This window comes from Tinamus guttatus, unplaced genomic scaffold, assembly GCF_059628265.1.
Source record: "Tinamus guttatus ecotype Peru unplaced genomic scaffold, ASM5962826v1 Tinamus_guttatus_pri_ptg000242l, whole genome shotgun sequence".
Classification (NCBI taxonomy): Eukaryota; Metazoa; Chordata; class Aves; order Tinamiformes; family Tinamidae; genus Tinamus; species Tinamus guttatus.
In genome coordinates this window covers 7,269,859-7,286,504 of record NW_028288776.1, presented here as the reverse complement: position 1 = coordinate 7,286,504, position 16,646 = coordinate 7,269,859, and the positions used below count along the sequence as shown (strand labels likewise).

At 41.1% G+C, this 16,646-nt stretch overlaps 1 protein-coding gene across 3 annotated transcripts in view; it reads right to left on the bottom strand.

Annotated features, from left to right (window-relative positions):
• MAST2 (microtubule associated serine/threonine kinase 2) overlaps positions 1-16,646 on the bottom strand; it is a 187,209-nt gene that overhangs the window by 91,024 nt on the left and 79,539 nt on the right. For 2 of the 3 annotated variants that reach the window (XM_088526151.1, XM_088526152.1), the window contains exon 4: positions 15,652-15,683. In XM_088526151.1, coding sequence (XP_088382277.1) covers positions 15,652-15,683 — 32 coding nt within the window. Of the gene's footprint in view, positions 1-7,173; positions 7,381-15,651; positions 15,684-16,646 lie in introns of all 3 variants that reach the window. The other variant, XM_088526153.1, reaches the window with a different exon arrangement.

Sequence of the window (16,646 nt, the reverse complement as noted above, 5' to 3'; positions counted from 1 at the left end):
ACAACAATAGGAATAAAGAGATACTGGGGGGAGAGGGGGAATACGGATGTAGTCGTTAGAAAATAGTGTTTTAATCAGGAGCCTAAGTTTGAGACAGAACTTCAGGACAGACACAATTTTGAAAACTGTCATGCTTTCCAGAAGTCTACTTCCCTTCTTTTTATTCTGAACTTTCCTTAGGTTTTCAGTTTAATATTGTCCCACTGAATTGCTTAAATTAGACACTGCAACACACAAGTTCAAATGATAATTATTTAGGAAAGCAGTCTGGAAGGAATCTCTTGGTCGCAAGCAGAAATAGTCACCTGCAACTGCAAGCAGCTGTGTCATATAATCTTTGTTTTTCCCTAGCTGAGGCCTATTAAATTCACAGTAATACCCAATGTCAGTATTTCTCTGCCATCAGTAAGGGATGAAAATAGGCATGTCTACACACCACAGACTTTCCAAGTCAAAAAACAAAAATAGCACTTAGTTGCCCAGCAGTACAACTAAAAACAAATTTTGGAAGATACATCAAACTGTCTATGAAGATTTCAACAGTAAAGAAACGTGTAATATTTTTTCCTCCCTTGTCCAAGAGTCTTTCAGCACATATTTCAAGGCCACTGAGGAAGAGACTATGTGAAACCAAGAATCTGGTACAGAACAAAGCATACGGCTATTGCTTGAGGGAGCCAGTGTTATACAAGGATAAGGACAGAAGTAAAAGCTCCGTATGCACAGTATCTCGAGAAGCTTCAGAGCTTTTAGCTTCTCTCTAGAAGCTGCAAGCCTGTTTCCAACAAAAGCTCAAAACTGTTTGTATGGTGCAGGTGTAGTAAATGAGTCACCTCATATTCAGGGGTACAAGCAGAGCAGGGCCCTCAATCACAAGCATATGGAATGAAAAAGTGATGAATCAGTTAGTTTATAGGAGCAGAAATCTGGTAGAGATTTGTGACCCAAAGCAGAGAGACATCCTCCCCTCTGGAGCCTCTGATCTCCCATGCAGAATGACCAGGGCTCTGCACCAGCCGTGTTACTGATGGCAGCCGACGGGAGCTGGTGCCTCGGGATCCCAGCGCCCGGCCGAGCTGCTCCCTGCTGCGCCCCAGGCAGCACGCGGGGATCCCGGCATTTACACAGCGTCTTCACACGCACACACAAAGTGCTGCAGCCCAATTCAGAGCAGGACCGGCCATGTTCCTCCTGAAGACTGCAAGGGAAGCAGCCAGCCGTCCCCTCCACTGATGTTCGCATCCCCGAGAGTACGAGAGAACAAAGTGACTGTGCACAACTGAGATACGTCCCCCAAAACTGCCACGTTTCACTGGAATGGGCACATGCTGTGTCTCACACCCTACTGCTGCAATGAGAAGTGGCCAGTTCTGTGGACATCACAACAAGATGCCTTCAAGTTGTCCAGAAGAAATTACGGCTGATTTCTTGGCTCAATCTCAGCTGCACGGTGACATGAGGGAGCACAGCCATGGGGCCAGGAGCACCGTAAATGCTCTCGTCCAAACACTGTGCACAACACTCCACACCAAAAGTCACCATGTCTGATTATTTCCAAGCACATGGCAAGAAAATGGAGACTTTCCAAGCATCTTGAGAAAGATGGAAAATAATCTGAATCAGACAATTCTCTAGGCATGACCAACACGTCTTTCCTCCATAGCCTACATCTCCTGGACCAGAAGTGTTCCCAAGAGAAACAATTGGCACAAAAGAAAATACTGAAGAGAAAAACCTCCATTAAGAAAGGAAATGAATGGGAAATTCACTCATTCATTCATTCATTCAGTGAGCTCTAGATTAAAATTCAGTAGTCTTATGATTACCTACTCAAAATTCACCGTTGCACATTATGTATAACGATACAGCCACAAAGTTGCTCTATTACTCATTATTCCTGAATTGCTTATCTGCCTTGTTTTCTGAGTGCCATTATACTGTGCTGCAGTCAACTCCGACCAATTATTTAGGGCATTTAGGAAAGCAGAACCTGAAGTGAAGCTAGAATTAAACGCAGAAGATATCACTTGCTGCTGTAACAGAGCAATTTCCAAATGTCATTCAAGCTGAATAGAGTCCTCTTCATTAATCTGCCGATGTTTGTCAAATAGGAAATACTAATTAAAATAAACTCTCAAAAGCTCTATCAAGTGACTTTAAATTAAGAGGAAACTTAAATAGCAGTAGGATTCCATCACCAATTCTTGATAATTTGAGGTATTTCGAAATAAAATTATAAAGGAATCTTATCACACTTGAATTACAAGATTTATTTCATCTTCCTTAAAAACACAGAACTCTTGTTGTTCATACATGGTGTCACGCTCCTCAAACCAGAAGTTTCAGTAAGATTATTGTACAAATTTTGTTTTCCTAAGAGCCTCCACAATAATGGAGATGCGGTGCTGAAGGTCTGCGGAGCTGCCATGGTAGCACCGCAGCAGCCTGGCTTTTCCGGTATTTACACAGTGTACACACAATTATCAGTTCAGTGAAGTCGGCTAGGTTAATAAATGTACTTGCTGACACATTTTAAACACCACAGTTTTAGGCAATCTAATGTACACAGATAAGACATGTTTATTAAAGACTTCTGGTGGTTTCGCTCAAGGTACTTGTTAAAGCCAGGGCTGAATAAGTTTTCCTACTTAAAATGCTTTAATGGTGTGTTTTTTTAAAGACTATTAGTGTTTTAGCTATGCTGGAACTGTGGCCTTTTAAGCTGACTGGTTACCAAACCCCATTCACCATAGCATTAGGTTCACTCTGGTGCAGACATACAGTTAAAACCCAGAAAGCTTCAGAACACAGCTCAATTGGAGAGAAAAAAAAAACAACAACAACAAAAAAAAACACTTCCTTATAATATGGAAAGGATTTTGGGACCTGCCTTGAAATAAGGGGCAGCAAAACTCCTGGGCTGGAGTTACATGACCCTCATCAAGTAATCCCAGAATATGGAAGGGAAGCAAGCTCCGACGTCTGCCCCGAGGCCCCGTGCAGGCACAGGATATTTCTCCCTTTCTCCCAGTCTTCCAGCCCTCGGTGGGGCTGCAGGAGCCGGTGATGCAGGGAAACCCATCTGTTCCTGGGACGCTGCACTGCGCTCAGGCACCCAAACAAGCACAGCTCTAAATATAGGTCTCCCCAGAGCAACTGCAACAGCTTAATCAAGAACGGCTTTAAATAAAGGCAGGCAACTCTCCCGGTACATTTGTTGAATGTCTCTTGTATAATATATTCTTGTTGCTTATTCATTACCTGCTTGTTTCCTAGAATAGGGTTTTTAAAACAAATTAATAGATTCTTAAATTATATCACAGATGTCCATAAAATCATAACTACATAAAATGCATAAAACTGGAATTGTACATACATCAAATAATTATGTACTGTGCTGATATTTTGGGGCAATGTTAGATCTGACCACCATCAATTCAGAAATGGTCATCAGATTTTGTATGAGCTGGAGGAAACAATGAAACTGCAAAGCTACGAAAAATTGCTAGCTATTATCAATAAATTTTATTAGGGCTAGAACCTCCAGTAGAAAACATTCCTATAAAAATAAACTGCAGCATATATTCCTACAAAAACATGTCCCATAACTGGTGAGAATTCATGAAATCAAAATAGCATGAGAAAATATTCTTTAAATTCAGCTCATCACTGTCCCGGCCCAAAAATGATTTCCTTCATTTGCTAGGATAAAGCAAATTTCCAAGGAGAAATTTTCACCTCACCTGCAGTACCCAGAGAGACCAAAACTGAAGCACTTGGCCCCTTTTCACCCTTGTTACCACAAACAAAAATCTTTTCCAACTAAATTTAGATCTTCTGAGAGAGTCACTGAGAGCACAATATCCTTTGAGATACATATTCTTTTAAGTCTCAAGGCCCATCACTTCTAAGAACAATTAATACACATCTTTTAAGTAGTTTAATATCAAGAAATGCAGTAAATCCACATTTCAATTAAATTATGGGACAAGTATGGGTGTACAAAGACCTGCCAAGTCATAAAGAGGACCAGCTGTGAAACATGGCCTCATATTCTTCAGTAATTTGACTTCTCTGCTAACCCCAGAAGAGTACAAGCCAGATCCCCAATACGAGACCCAATACTTCAGTTTAATTTTGGACATCATTCTCTTTTCATCCTAAAGATACATGACCTTAATTCCAACCCACAGTTGCATCAACAGTAACAGTCTTATTTCACCTGCTAGCAATTTATTTTTATTGTAATTGTGCCATCTCAGATCTCCTTTTACTCATTTAAAATGCTAACATTATTTCCAATTGTTCAAAGGTTATGCATAAAATATTTCCAGTCCTAATTAGATTAATTCTTTGAAAAGCCAGGGAGTTTCATGCTAGCTGTAGAACGTGCTTGACGTCAGATGTATCGACAGTTGTTCATCTGTCCATGTAAAAACATCAACCCCACCCGGAAAAAAGGAAAGAAAGGGAAATTATAGAGATCCTTGCAAACGCAACACACTGAGGGTCAAAAAACAAGAAACATTTAACACTAATGTATGGATTTTTCTAGTTAGATTTTCCACCCGTTCGTGATGGCACTTGCAGCACGATGGAAACGAGCCTGGCTAACCTGAGAGTGTTAAGCTGAGTAGATCAATGACAGCAATAACTTGCCAAGATGAACCTTTGCTCTGAGCAAGCGGGAATGGCTATCGCTACTGTAACCAAGTAAACAAAACTACAACAAAGAGTGACAGGATAAAAACAGGATCAAAAGCTGCACAGGTGAAAGCAACAACTCACAGAGGGCAAAAATAAAAAGTTATTATAGTAGATCTAAGCTGCTACACACAGCCACGTAGCTGTGAATCATCAACCATTCAGTATGCAGGGAGCAGATGGCTGCAAGGTGCACATATGTGAAAAATATAATCAAGAAGAGTCATAGTAACAGTAGACCAGAACCGGACACTAAGACTTTTACTGAACTATTCTTAAGAGGAAATTATTCACTGAACCGCATCCGAGACCTCAAGACTAACAGATTCTCAGAAAAAAAGCAGGAAATACCAAAAAGGCTTACAAAAATAAAATAAAATAACCCCCCCCCCCCAAGAAAAAGATCAATAATCATTAGATGTCCCTTCCAAAAAAAAAAAAAACCTGACTTCACCAGTAATCTAGCTTTGATAAATAATTACTACTTACCAGCCAGTTAATTAGTCCCAATGCTAAACAGAAATAAATTGCACTTAATCAGTCTTGCACAGCACCATTGCCCAAGACTGGCTTTTAAACACTAAAAAAAAATTCAAAATTATATTAATAATGATGATATTAAAATCGTGAGAGGCTGTTCCTTAGTCACTGCCATTCACTGCATCGCATGCACTGCCAAAAGGAGCAGTGAGGATTTTCCCCAGCTCCTGCCCAGCTTGCAGGGAAGGCAGTGGCTGGGCCGGGCGACCACCTCTCCGCACAGCCCTGCACAACTGCCCAGGCACAGCTGCTGGCAGCAGCCCTTCCTTCACTGCCACCACATGTAATGAGCAACACTCTCCATAAGAGGGACAGGCCTAGAGAAGCTCAGCGTCACCTTTCCTGTTCGCCAGAGCTGGTGAGCAAGAGCAACCTCCCTCTGAAATAACAGTGTAGTTTCAGGGGCTGCTGCGCTACCATCTCATGAGTTACTGAAATTTGACCAGTTACATCCCTGCTGCAGCAGGAGAGCTTCCAAAGCAGCTTCTGCTGGCTCGCGAGCCCCAGTTTAAAGCAGGCACCACTTTGCTCCAGCTGCACATGCAAAGATCTCCAGCTTGTGCTAGGCTTCATCTCTGCTGCTTTGCCAGGACAATCTCACCGTGTGTCACTAGTGAAGGAAGGAACACATGGTCTCGCATGGTCCATATCATGGCACAAGGAGGATGAAGAGCTAATCTTCAAAGGGAAACAGGTCAGCCAAGCTCTCAAACACCTTAGTACCTTGTGTAGACCTGTGCTCGCAGACAGAGACTTCAGCCTACCCACTTCCATAAAGAGCTAACGTGGATTTAGTGAATAGAACACAGTGCCATAGCGGATCTGTGCAAAAGCTGGATTCTAGGCAGGACTTTTCACAGGTCATACTCAAGGTTAAGCTTCAAAAGCAGTAACTTAGAGAAGCAAGTGCTCATCCCACTGTACACACTTCTAGCACAAATTCGCTACAAAAACTAGAAAGAAGGAAGAGGCTTCCTATCTAGCACCAGGATAGTCAGGTTACACTGATGATTAGGATTCATGCCATACACTTAGGGTATACATAGTTTGTAGCTGTAACGTGTGTTAAATTCAAAAAGGCAAGCTATTTATAGGAAAGTATTTGAGAGAGGGTTTTTAATATTATCTAAAAATAGAAGAAAGAATGTGAAAGAGATAATAAGCCCAGGTCTATCTTTGCAAGCCTGGTGGCTCAACAAACTGAGTTTGCAGAATGACGATTTGGTGCAGAGCATTGGTGGAAGAAAACATGCTAGAGGCATACCTGGAGTGCATCTTCCAGGTTAAATTCGGCCAAAAGGAAGTCCTTTCATATGCTGCAAGCCTATACCCACTACGTGAAATAAAGCAAATTAAATGGGGACAACCAAGAGACTCACTTGATTAATTGTACCCCAGATCTGAACTCAAATACTAATCTCAGATGCCCTCTCACTCCTCCGTACCTAGACAGTGTTTGGAGCAGCAGGTCTCCAAGCACTCATATTTACCAGTTTTTCTGTGAAACTTAAATCACAGTGGAGTGAATTAATAACTAATCATTTAAATTCATAAGGATAAAAGCTTCCATTTTCATATTCAGACATGTTTTTATTTTAAGTTGGTTTTCTTAACCTTTATGATATCTGTGAGGACTCTTTTTTCTGCACATGCCCACACACGCCACCGGAAAAGTACAATTAGCAATCTAGGGACAAACGAAGGTGGGGAGGACTCCATTCCCTTACTCCATTTCCTCTTCTCTATTCAAGGCCACCAACTATTTGAGAACTAGAAAAACCTATGCAAACAAAAATCATCAAGTAAACTATGAAAACAAGACCAGAGCCTTCTGTTAGAGATTATTCTCAAACTACAAAGCTGTTAAATTCATATATGGTTACACCCATGCCAAACTGTTAGGAATTCCTCTTTGATACCTCTCCTTACCTCCACTGAAAAGGCTGGCTGTAGCATGGACTAGACGGATTGCTCTGGGCTTGGGAGTTCATATAAAATACTAGAGGAGAAGTAGCAAGTGCACAGTCAGCACTAAATGGGAACTTAAGGTGCTGCAGACCTGGAGCAGATGTAGGAGAAAACACGTGCTGATGAACATCGCTTCCTCGGCAGTGGGAGTACAAAGGAGAGGAGATTCTGACACGGTACCATGGCAGAAAAGAAAAGATGAGGGTCAGTTAAAACAAAAACACAAAAGAAAGAAAGAAAGAAAGAAAAAAACAAAGAAAGAAAGAAAGAAAAGAATGTACTTTCAAAATGTAAGTTATGCCTTCTTAATAAATGTAGTAAACTAAGTGGTCAAAAGTAATATTCTCAACTGTTGGCCAAACTAGTAACCAAAATTTATTTGGCAAACAACATAGTGTCTATTCAACATTACTTTCCCACTGTGAAAATTTTCTGATCTGGAATTATCCAAATCCTTCTTTGTAGTGATGCCCATGCTTTCTGGATCACACACCGTTCTCAATCCTTAGTGCTGGATGTTTTTACTTGAGAAAAATTAACATCACCATCAGATATGGGTCATTTATATCATACCCCTACAGATCAGTTTAGCTCTGTGCCATAGCTGTGGCAACAAAAAAAAATATTCAACTGTGAAAATGTGAATTACAAAAAGCATTAACTAGAAAACAACATTTAGCACTGGCGGTGTTTTATAACAACAAATAATTAAGCCTGAAAGCTCAATAGGTTTATTAAGCTGGGCATATTAAGCAAGACAGGCTTATTCTAACTTTAGTGAAGGGGAAACTGAGGCAGAGGTTAAGTGGCTCATTCATTGCACATCGATGGCAGCATCAGGACTACAACTGAGGACACTGATGCCCAGCTCTGTGCTCAGTTCTATAAACTATAGTGCTTCGACAAGGTTAGCAGCCAACATATATTCTTACAAAACAGAGAGCAAAGAAAATTTCTGAAAGTAGCTGCTTTCCAAAAAGCTGCGGACAGACTTCTACATAAATGTAAAGAAGAGCTTTAACACCTACTTTATTGAACTATACACGATCAGATGTCCTTGGCTAGAAACAAAGCAAAATTTAACTTACAAATATTGGTATTATAAAGAAACTCTGGACAACTAAAATAATGTATCAGAAGATAAATTTATATTTTGAAAGCATTTTCCTTGATTTTTAAACAGCAATAGGAAAAGTATGTTTGGGGTTTTAACATGAGAATTTAGACACAATCTAGTGAATTTTTCCTGTGCTATATCTAATTTACTTAAAGAGGGATAATTTTGTTTTTAATTGGTGATACCACCATGTTTATTTTTTAAATATAACATATCCGAATTGAATACGCAACTTGACCAATCAAAATATCATCTCACTTTGCAGTATTTTGTTTCTGCACATTACAACTATTGTATTCCAATCATGCAAAGTTATATGTGTAAATTGCAATGGAAAAGGAACTAAACAATAAAGATCAATCTTATAATAAATGTTAATTTGTCATGATTATCAGGAATTGCAAAGTTTGTTGAATCTAATCCTCAAAACTCCATGCTTGTATGTACAATGTCAAGAAGTATGTGTAGAGGGTCACGGCATGAACAGAGCATCTGCCACGTGTGCTTGGCAGCGCTGCTGCCAAGTACTGCTGAGACTTAAGTCTTTGGAGCACAAGTCTCCTTTTTTCTTTTTTTATAAGCTTGGACAGTGCTGAGAAAAATGGGGTCACGTGAAATATTCAGTGTGCTCATGAGCTGAAATACAAACTAACGTCATCACATTTTTATGAAGTATAACCTTGACTATGAGTGTGGGATGAAAAATGTTTCTATTTACCATATCGAAGCAATTAAGTCCAGCAAAAGGGAAACCAGAAATGTGCTTTCGTTCTTGTTTAATATTCAAGCACATTGTATTGAAAGTACAAGTAGTCTGGCATGTTTGTTAAGATTCCCTACTTTATATTTCCTAGTGAATCCAAACACCTCCTATCAGCAAGCAATCTTTGCATCCTGGAAATCCCCTCCATTAGCAATCTCTGCTTAAACAGCTGATGAGCAGCAGAGGCTGCTGACAGAGAAGGTTGACCCTCCTCTCTGCTCCTCCCTGGGATGGATTCATTTACCCTCCTCTACTTCCATGCCTAGTATTTAGTACACAGCGTCCTTAATTTTACCTAATAGCAACAATACTCAACATTGTTTGCTGCATCATCAGTAGCAATTTTCATTAGATTTCAAAGCATTTATAAAGGATACAAGCATTGAGTAGGATTAGCTTCTTTAAACGTAACTGATAAGGCATACATGGGGCAATGTAATTTTTTTTATCTAAATTTAGAAGTTTTCAAATGAAATCTTAATTTAAGAGGAAAATAAAGTTATCAAAGGCTTCTGTGGTTTGAGCTCTGTGACCATAATAGAGGTTCCCTTTAAATCTTGAATAGTAATCAGGCTAGAAAAAAGAACTACTCTAAAAATCCAGTTTTACTGCATTAACTAAGGCTAGTTATGAAACTTAACTACAACGAACCCAATCATAAACACTTTAAAATATATATATATATTTTTTAGCTCTACTTTATGCTTCATAGAGTTAAAACTATGAAGTTTTCAAAATGAGGTTTTGTATACGGCCAAACAAGCATGACTGAGAAATAAAACCAACAGAAATAAAAATGCTGTTTATTGGCCACAAGGAAACTCTATCTCGTTTCCTCGACAGCTTTAATCTACAACATTCAAGCGCGGGGTATTTTGCCCATCAGCCCTTACTGGATCCGCAGCGAAGGGGCTCCAAGCCGCTGCTTCCTCCGCTTCATCATGGTGCTGTGGGATGCCCAGCGCTTCCCCCGGAGCAGAGGGTTAAAGGCGGGAGGGAGCCCTGGTCCCAAGCGCCTCCGACACCCCCGGTGTCACCGACACCTTTCGACGTCGGCCACGGTCCAGCTCGATCACACGGCTCGCGTCAAAACCCTCATTCTTTTTGGAGACGTTCCGCGGCTCTATTTATAGCCGGCGAGAGGGAGCGCAGCCCACCAGGTCAGGGGGCGGCCGCGCGGGGCAGCCCAAGCCCTGAACTGGCCGCCGAAGCGGCCGTGGCGGCGTCGATCCTCTCCTGACAGCGCTCAGGAGGCAGTGCCAAACTTTCCCAGGGGCCTCGAGAAACAGGGACCAAATCAAAAGGAGCCGGGAGAGACGAGGGCCGCCGGGAAGGGCTCCGGCACCGACCTCCCGCAGCAGCTCGCAGCCTCTCGCTGAGGCGGCAGCGCGCGGCGGCCCCAAAGCCCTCGCGCAGCCGCCCGCGGTGCAGAGGAGCAGCTGCCCTCAGGCACCGAGGACACGCGCGGCCTGTGCCCCTCGCGCTCGGATCCACTTACACGCGAGCTGAACGGGGAGGCAGCTTTGGGGCCCGCGATTTCTCATCTCTTACTTTTCCTAACAGAATGCAACTACCAACCGTGCCGCAGCGGCCAAGTAATTTTAATTATAACCATAGTTTAACCATAATTTTAATACAGCAAACAGAGCAGCACAGAACAAGCAGGCAGCCCTGTCTGAGTAGTCTAATACTGAGAGAGGGGAGAAAAAACATTACTTTTTAAGGATGCAGTGTTCTCTGTATAATGAGAATCCTGCATTTTTGCTTGCAATGATAATTTCAATCAAGTCAAAATTGATCTCATGCTACTAATAAAGTTGCCGTAAAATGATGTCCAACAGTCTTAAAACACGGATTTGCAAAAAGCCAGCCTTCCAAAAAAGTTTCCAGATGCACCTCTTCGATAAGTTTTAACCAAACAGTTACCTCACTTTCTTTAAAAAACTTATTTAAAACAGGCATATAAAGCCTGCTATTCACCAGTACTCAAACAAGTCAAATTCCCAATTACAATTCATATCTTCAGATCCTCCCATGATTCAAATCACAGCCAGGTGCCCCATACTACAAGATCACAATCTCTCAACAGCTGAGAGATCTTGGCTTCCTTGGGTGCAATTTTATTATGGTGCTGAAATGAGAATTTGGATTAAGCAGGTGGAAATTTGATCATAGACGCTACAAAAAAGGTGCTTTTCTCACTTTTAAAGCTTTGAAGAAAACCTTCACAAACTCATCTCTGAGCGTACCGTATATGCACAACACCAAAATCCTCATCATGGAATATTCTCTTTTATTAAAACTATTCTTTTAAATGACCGTTCCACCAGGAAGGCTGCTGGTGAGTGCTGCAGGAGGGATTCCAGACCAGCCCCACACGTGGGGTTAGGAACATCAGGCTATTTTTGACTTTTTGCCTGCTCAGCAGGGCTGCATAAAGCAGTGGAGCCCAGAAAATCTTTTCCTGCCATCAGATTTGTTGTCACTGCAGAGGTCCAAGCACCAGTTTAAAACTAGTACAAGCAGAAGCTGATATAATCTGGGATTCAGCATATATCCTCTCAACAAATTTCCTTGGTGTCTATGCTATTTTACTGTCAGGAAGCTTGAGGTATACTTAAAATATTACTAAAACCTGTTTAATGCAGAATCCTATGAGATTTCTAGGGCTAAAGAGACTTAAGTTTTAAAAGAGCAGAAATGAGAGTGAACGGCAGAGAGACCACGAGCCCCACAAGGGGCTCAAATTACCTTACAGTAAATAGAGATTAAAAGGAATTAAGGCTACCATACTAGCTTTGCACGTATCTCTGTCAAACAGCATTGCACTACTTAACACATTTCATAAAGATAGACATAAAAATTTAAGGTAAATCAAAATGACTCTCTCTTCAAATTTAGATGTAATGTGGAAAAACAGTATTTTCTTTTTATAAAATTTTACTTTTAGATAGTACAAGTATTACAACAACCCAAGCTAGGAACCCTGCCTAAGAAATCATGAGGATTTTGGACATAAATCCATATCCTTCCCAAAAGAGCTGAACAGGTCGGTAAAGTTCTTGTTACAAACAACTGACTTTATGAAAAATGGGACATTGAACAAGAAAGCAGATGGCTCAAAGGCAACTCCAACTAAAATTCCTGACTACTGATTAGCCAAGGAGGTGATCAGAAAAAATAGCGAGCACCTTGTGTTGTTTATCTTGCAAACACGCTGAAAATCTGTGGTTTGCAGCCTGGTCTTTTGGATGCTGGGGTCCTGCTACATACATGACCACCCAACCGCTTCATCCAAGCCTCACCATGCTCCGTGGTCCACGAGACTGGAACGTCTCCAGTGGGCTTCACGTGCAGGTGCACATCAAAACCCTTCAGAAGCCAAAGCCAACAGCGCCAAAAACAGGGTCTGTGTAGCGGGAGCAAAGAATTGAATCAAATCCTAATAGGAAGCAGATCAACATTTGGGTCTCTCATTGCAAATTCACTATTTGAAATAATGGAAAATATCCATGAAGGGTAATTATATTTTGTACACACAATCATGGGGAAAAAAATATCTAATATATTTATATGCATCATTTACTGATGGAAAACTTTGAATGCAGATTGTTGAACCAAAGCAGGATAAAACAGGAACAAGTAATTACACTCTAATGCCTGTATTATGCATCATCTTTGCAGCCTACAACTCAGCTGAATACAATTTCCTTTAGCATTTTAGACATGCTTTACGTACTCGTAAAGGTAGAGCCATCACCCAGGCCGCGCGTGTGTTCTCGGTTGCTGCTCCTCACCCATCCCACCACGCACCCTCCTCAGCTTGCACTCGAGATCATCTTCAAGGGACAAATCTCAGGCTCTCTGGCCAAAAATACTGAGGCCTCTAACTCCGCTTCTCTTGCACAGTACAAGCAAGAGCAACCTCAGCTCTTGCCCAGGCCCACAATCAGCTCCCGCACAAAAATAGGGACTACTCATGCTGATCCGGGCAAATACGAAGGGATAAGAGTCAGATACAGAAAAATTTGGAAGCACTGTCAGGAAAGGCTTTCCCTTCTCCTTTCAGCAATGACAAAGGTGCTAACTAATCCACAGTTTAACACCGTTCTAACTCAACAGACAGCCAAAACCACTGCCAGCTACATCCAGGCTTCCTTCAGCTTCTGGGGTGCTGGAAAACATGGACCATTCCTCTCCAAAGACAATCTTTTCATAGCATTTAATGTGCCCCAGCCTCCAGGCTAGCACCCAAGGGAACACAGAGCTCTGTATCTCTCTCTACTGGAATTGCTACTGATTGCAAGGCAAAGGCAGGGTTTGTGCAGAAAATGGATGCACCTCTCGAGGGTCTCTGGCTTTGAGCCAGATACTTTATCCATCTGCCAACGCCTGCTTCTGTCAGCGAACAAAGTCAGTGAGCGACAGTCAGTGAATCCAGACCTAGCTGCATCCTTAACTATCCCTATCCATTAGCTACAGCACCACGTTATCTTTCAGAATAAATTTGATTTTCATATTTTTTAACCATATAAAATCCCCTGTTAATTCAAGCATAGGAAAATCCTTCAGAAGAACTGAGAGCAGCCTACAGTCTACATTTAAGTGCATATTGTTAAGCCATCCTTTTTGACAAGAATGGTTTAACCCATTTATATGTATAATTACTTCCTTCCTTGATAGGAATTTCTCTAATTCCTTATTCAAAGAGTAACGGTAGCTTTTTTTCTTTTTAATCAACCAAACACTCTGATACGGTGATATGTAAATCATGCACATCAGCTTCACAAGACGCTCTCAGCGAGTCTATATGCTAATCAGAATGACATGAGCAGAGATACATAAGCCACAATGCAGGACTGACTTGTTAAATATTTACACTTCTCAAACAAAAATCATTTGGTAGAAGCAACAACAGACTCTGTAACTCCAGAAAACAATATTAAATAATCGATTAGATAATGTCTGAAGATTACTAAACACTTTTCCATTCCTCAAAGATTTCACTCTTGCCAGTAGCTGTAAACTTGTGCTTAAAATCGATGGCATGGACACACACCTAAAATGTGGGGCTTGGACACAGATAGATTACTTTTTTTCTTATACTGATGGCTTAACAAGGCACTCACTCATGGAAGAAGATACAAGCGAAGTCATGAAAATTGAGTATGTTAAATCAAAGTAATAACACTGCTCAAACATTCAGCAAATCTCAGTTTTATTTAGTTGCTATACTACTGAATAATACACTGCATAATTGAAGTACTGTATTTGTATCTCAAATATTTCAAATGTAAATTCATAAGTAGTTTTGCATCATACCCACCTCCATGCTTGACCAAGGGAAGTGAAAACCTTTGGCATCCTCAATTTCAGTTTCAAGCGTTTTATACAAATGTATCTAAGTTATATTAAGGAAAAAACCTGCTGGTAACTCACTACTCCACCGTTCATTTATAATTGGATTGCATTCAGATATTCAAATTCACAGTCTTCAGATCACAAACAGCGCTGTTCTTAAAAATGCAGCGAATATAGTAAAGCTAGCACAGAAGTCACCCTGCTAAATTAATCAGCGAGAGTTCCATGGTCTGCTTTAAATAACTCAGTGACTGGTTTAACATTGTCATATGAACTGAACTAAAAAAGGTTTGGGCATGCCTCATCTAGAAGAAAAGAAAAAGCCTTTTGATCTACGGTATTGTTCAGTGGTGAATCACTGGCACTACACAGCATTTTCCAAACACTGCATCTTACACAAAGGGGTAAGCTTACATTAAAAGTTTGACAATTATTTCTCGTTAAAGCCAGAAACCTGAGGCAGAATTGTGATGTGCTTTTGTGAGCTTCATATTTGTAATATACAAGTTTTTGGAAAAAATTTTAAATCAAAATGCATATATAGCCAGCATGAATGCTTGCTTTTCTATACAGTGCAATCAATAATGCTATTTTGTTCCATCAGAAAACTGTAAGCCTAGCAGAAGCTGTATTACTGTAAATATAGTGATACAAAAAGTATAGCACTAAATAAATGCTATTTGTTTAAAGGACTATTTTAAAGCGTATTTTTTCAACATTTGCTACTTTGTGGACATCTCTGATTACATTAATTGCTCCCCAAACACCTGCATGGGCCAGCAGTTGTGTACTTAGCTACCTGTGAACACGGACTGCTTGAAAAGTACTGACCCAAGTTGTTCATAACACACACAAAAAATCCATGACTTCTGCTGAGTCAGTTCAGTGGTGTCAGCACAAGCAGCACTGAGGACTGCGACTTTGTACGAGGCTGCTGCTGAATGAGGATGAGCTCGAGCTGCTAATTAGCAGTAAGCTTACACTACTACTACTTCTCCTGCTACACTTCGGGAAATGAATGGAGGCTTTAAGCTCAGAGCAATGCAAGGAGGCTTCTCCAGTGTGTGAGAGAGGCTTTCAGAGAGAACGCAGTATCTGCCCATTTATGTCATTTACAACAACTCAACTGCTCTGTATGCTTAAAACAAAACAAGCAGTGAATGATTATTGATTATGATTAAAGAATAATTATACTTACAAGCTTCCTCTTCTGGGGAGACTGAGCTCCTTCTGGAAAAAAAAAAAAAAGAGAGAAAGAATGAAAACCTAGAGTTAACTTTTGTACATTTACTTTGTGTATCGCTCAGCTATTTATCAGTAAATGGCCAAGGCCAAACTAATGATAAACTGGCAATTTCTGAACACATGCTCGGTGTGTAATTGTGCCCTGCACTGCAGCACGTGAGAGGTGAATCTGTCCCACACTGGCGCAGCAGCCCAGGCTGGAAAAAGCTACAAATAGTCATGGCCTTTGCAGTCCCAACAGCACAAGCACTCAGTGGAGCACGCGCGGAGGCAAGGCCTGCGAGACCCAGCTCCCGCCTGGAATCAGCAGGTCTGAAATTCCCACCTCCTGCTGGTGCTTCCCGGCCGGGGAGGCCGCGGCCTGCGCTTTAGCGGGAAGCCGCTAGGTGGGAGCCGGCCCCCGCGCAGCGCCGCGCGCCAGCACCGCCACAGACACTGCGCCTGGCGTCAAGTGCAAATAATGCCCTCCCTTTTTTGGTTTTTTGTTTTGTTTTGGTTTTTTTGTGTGTTTTTTTTAACGCATTTTCTTTCAAATTTCCAAAATATACATTAATTTCCTCTGCACACTCGCAAGGATGACACGTCGAAGTCCAACACGACCAGCGTGTGAAGAAGAGGGCTAAGTTAGCAGGACCTGGAAAAGGCTCCCAAGCTTATGCTAGGCTGCTCGTTCCAGCTTTTCACAAGAAGGAAAAGCATGTGAGGGGACAATTTCCATTTATGATGCCCAGGAAACTGATCCCTGTGTTGTACTTTTCCTCAAAAAGAAAAAAAGAGAAAAAAAAAACTGTATTTTCTTAGAATGTTCACGAAAAAAAGCCAGTGCAAAGACATCCCCAAATTTTGATACTCTGTTCTCCTTAATTAGTTATGGAGTACATGTTGATTTAAGTGATTAAACAGTGTTATTTTTGAACTGTGAAAGATTGGATTGTTAAAAAACATACT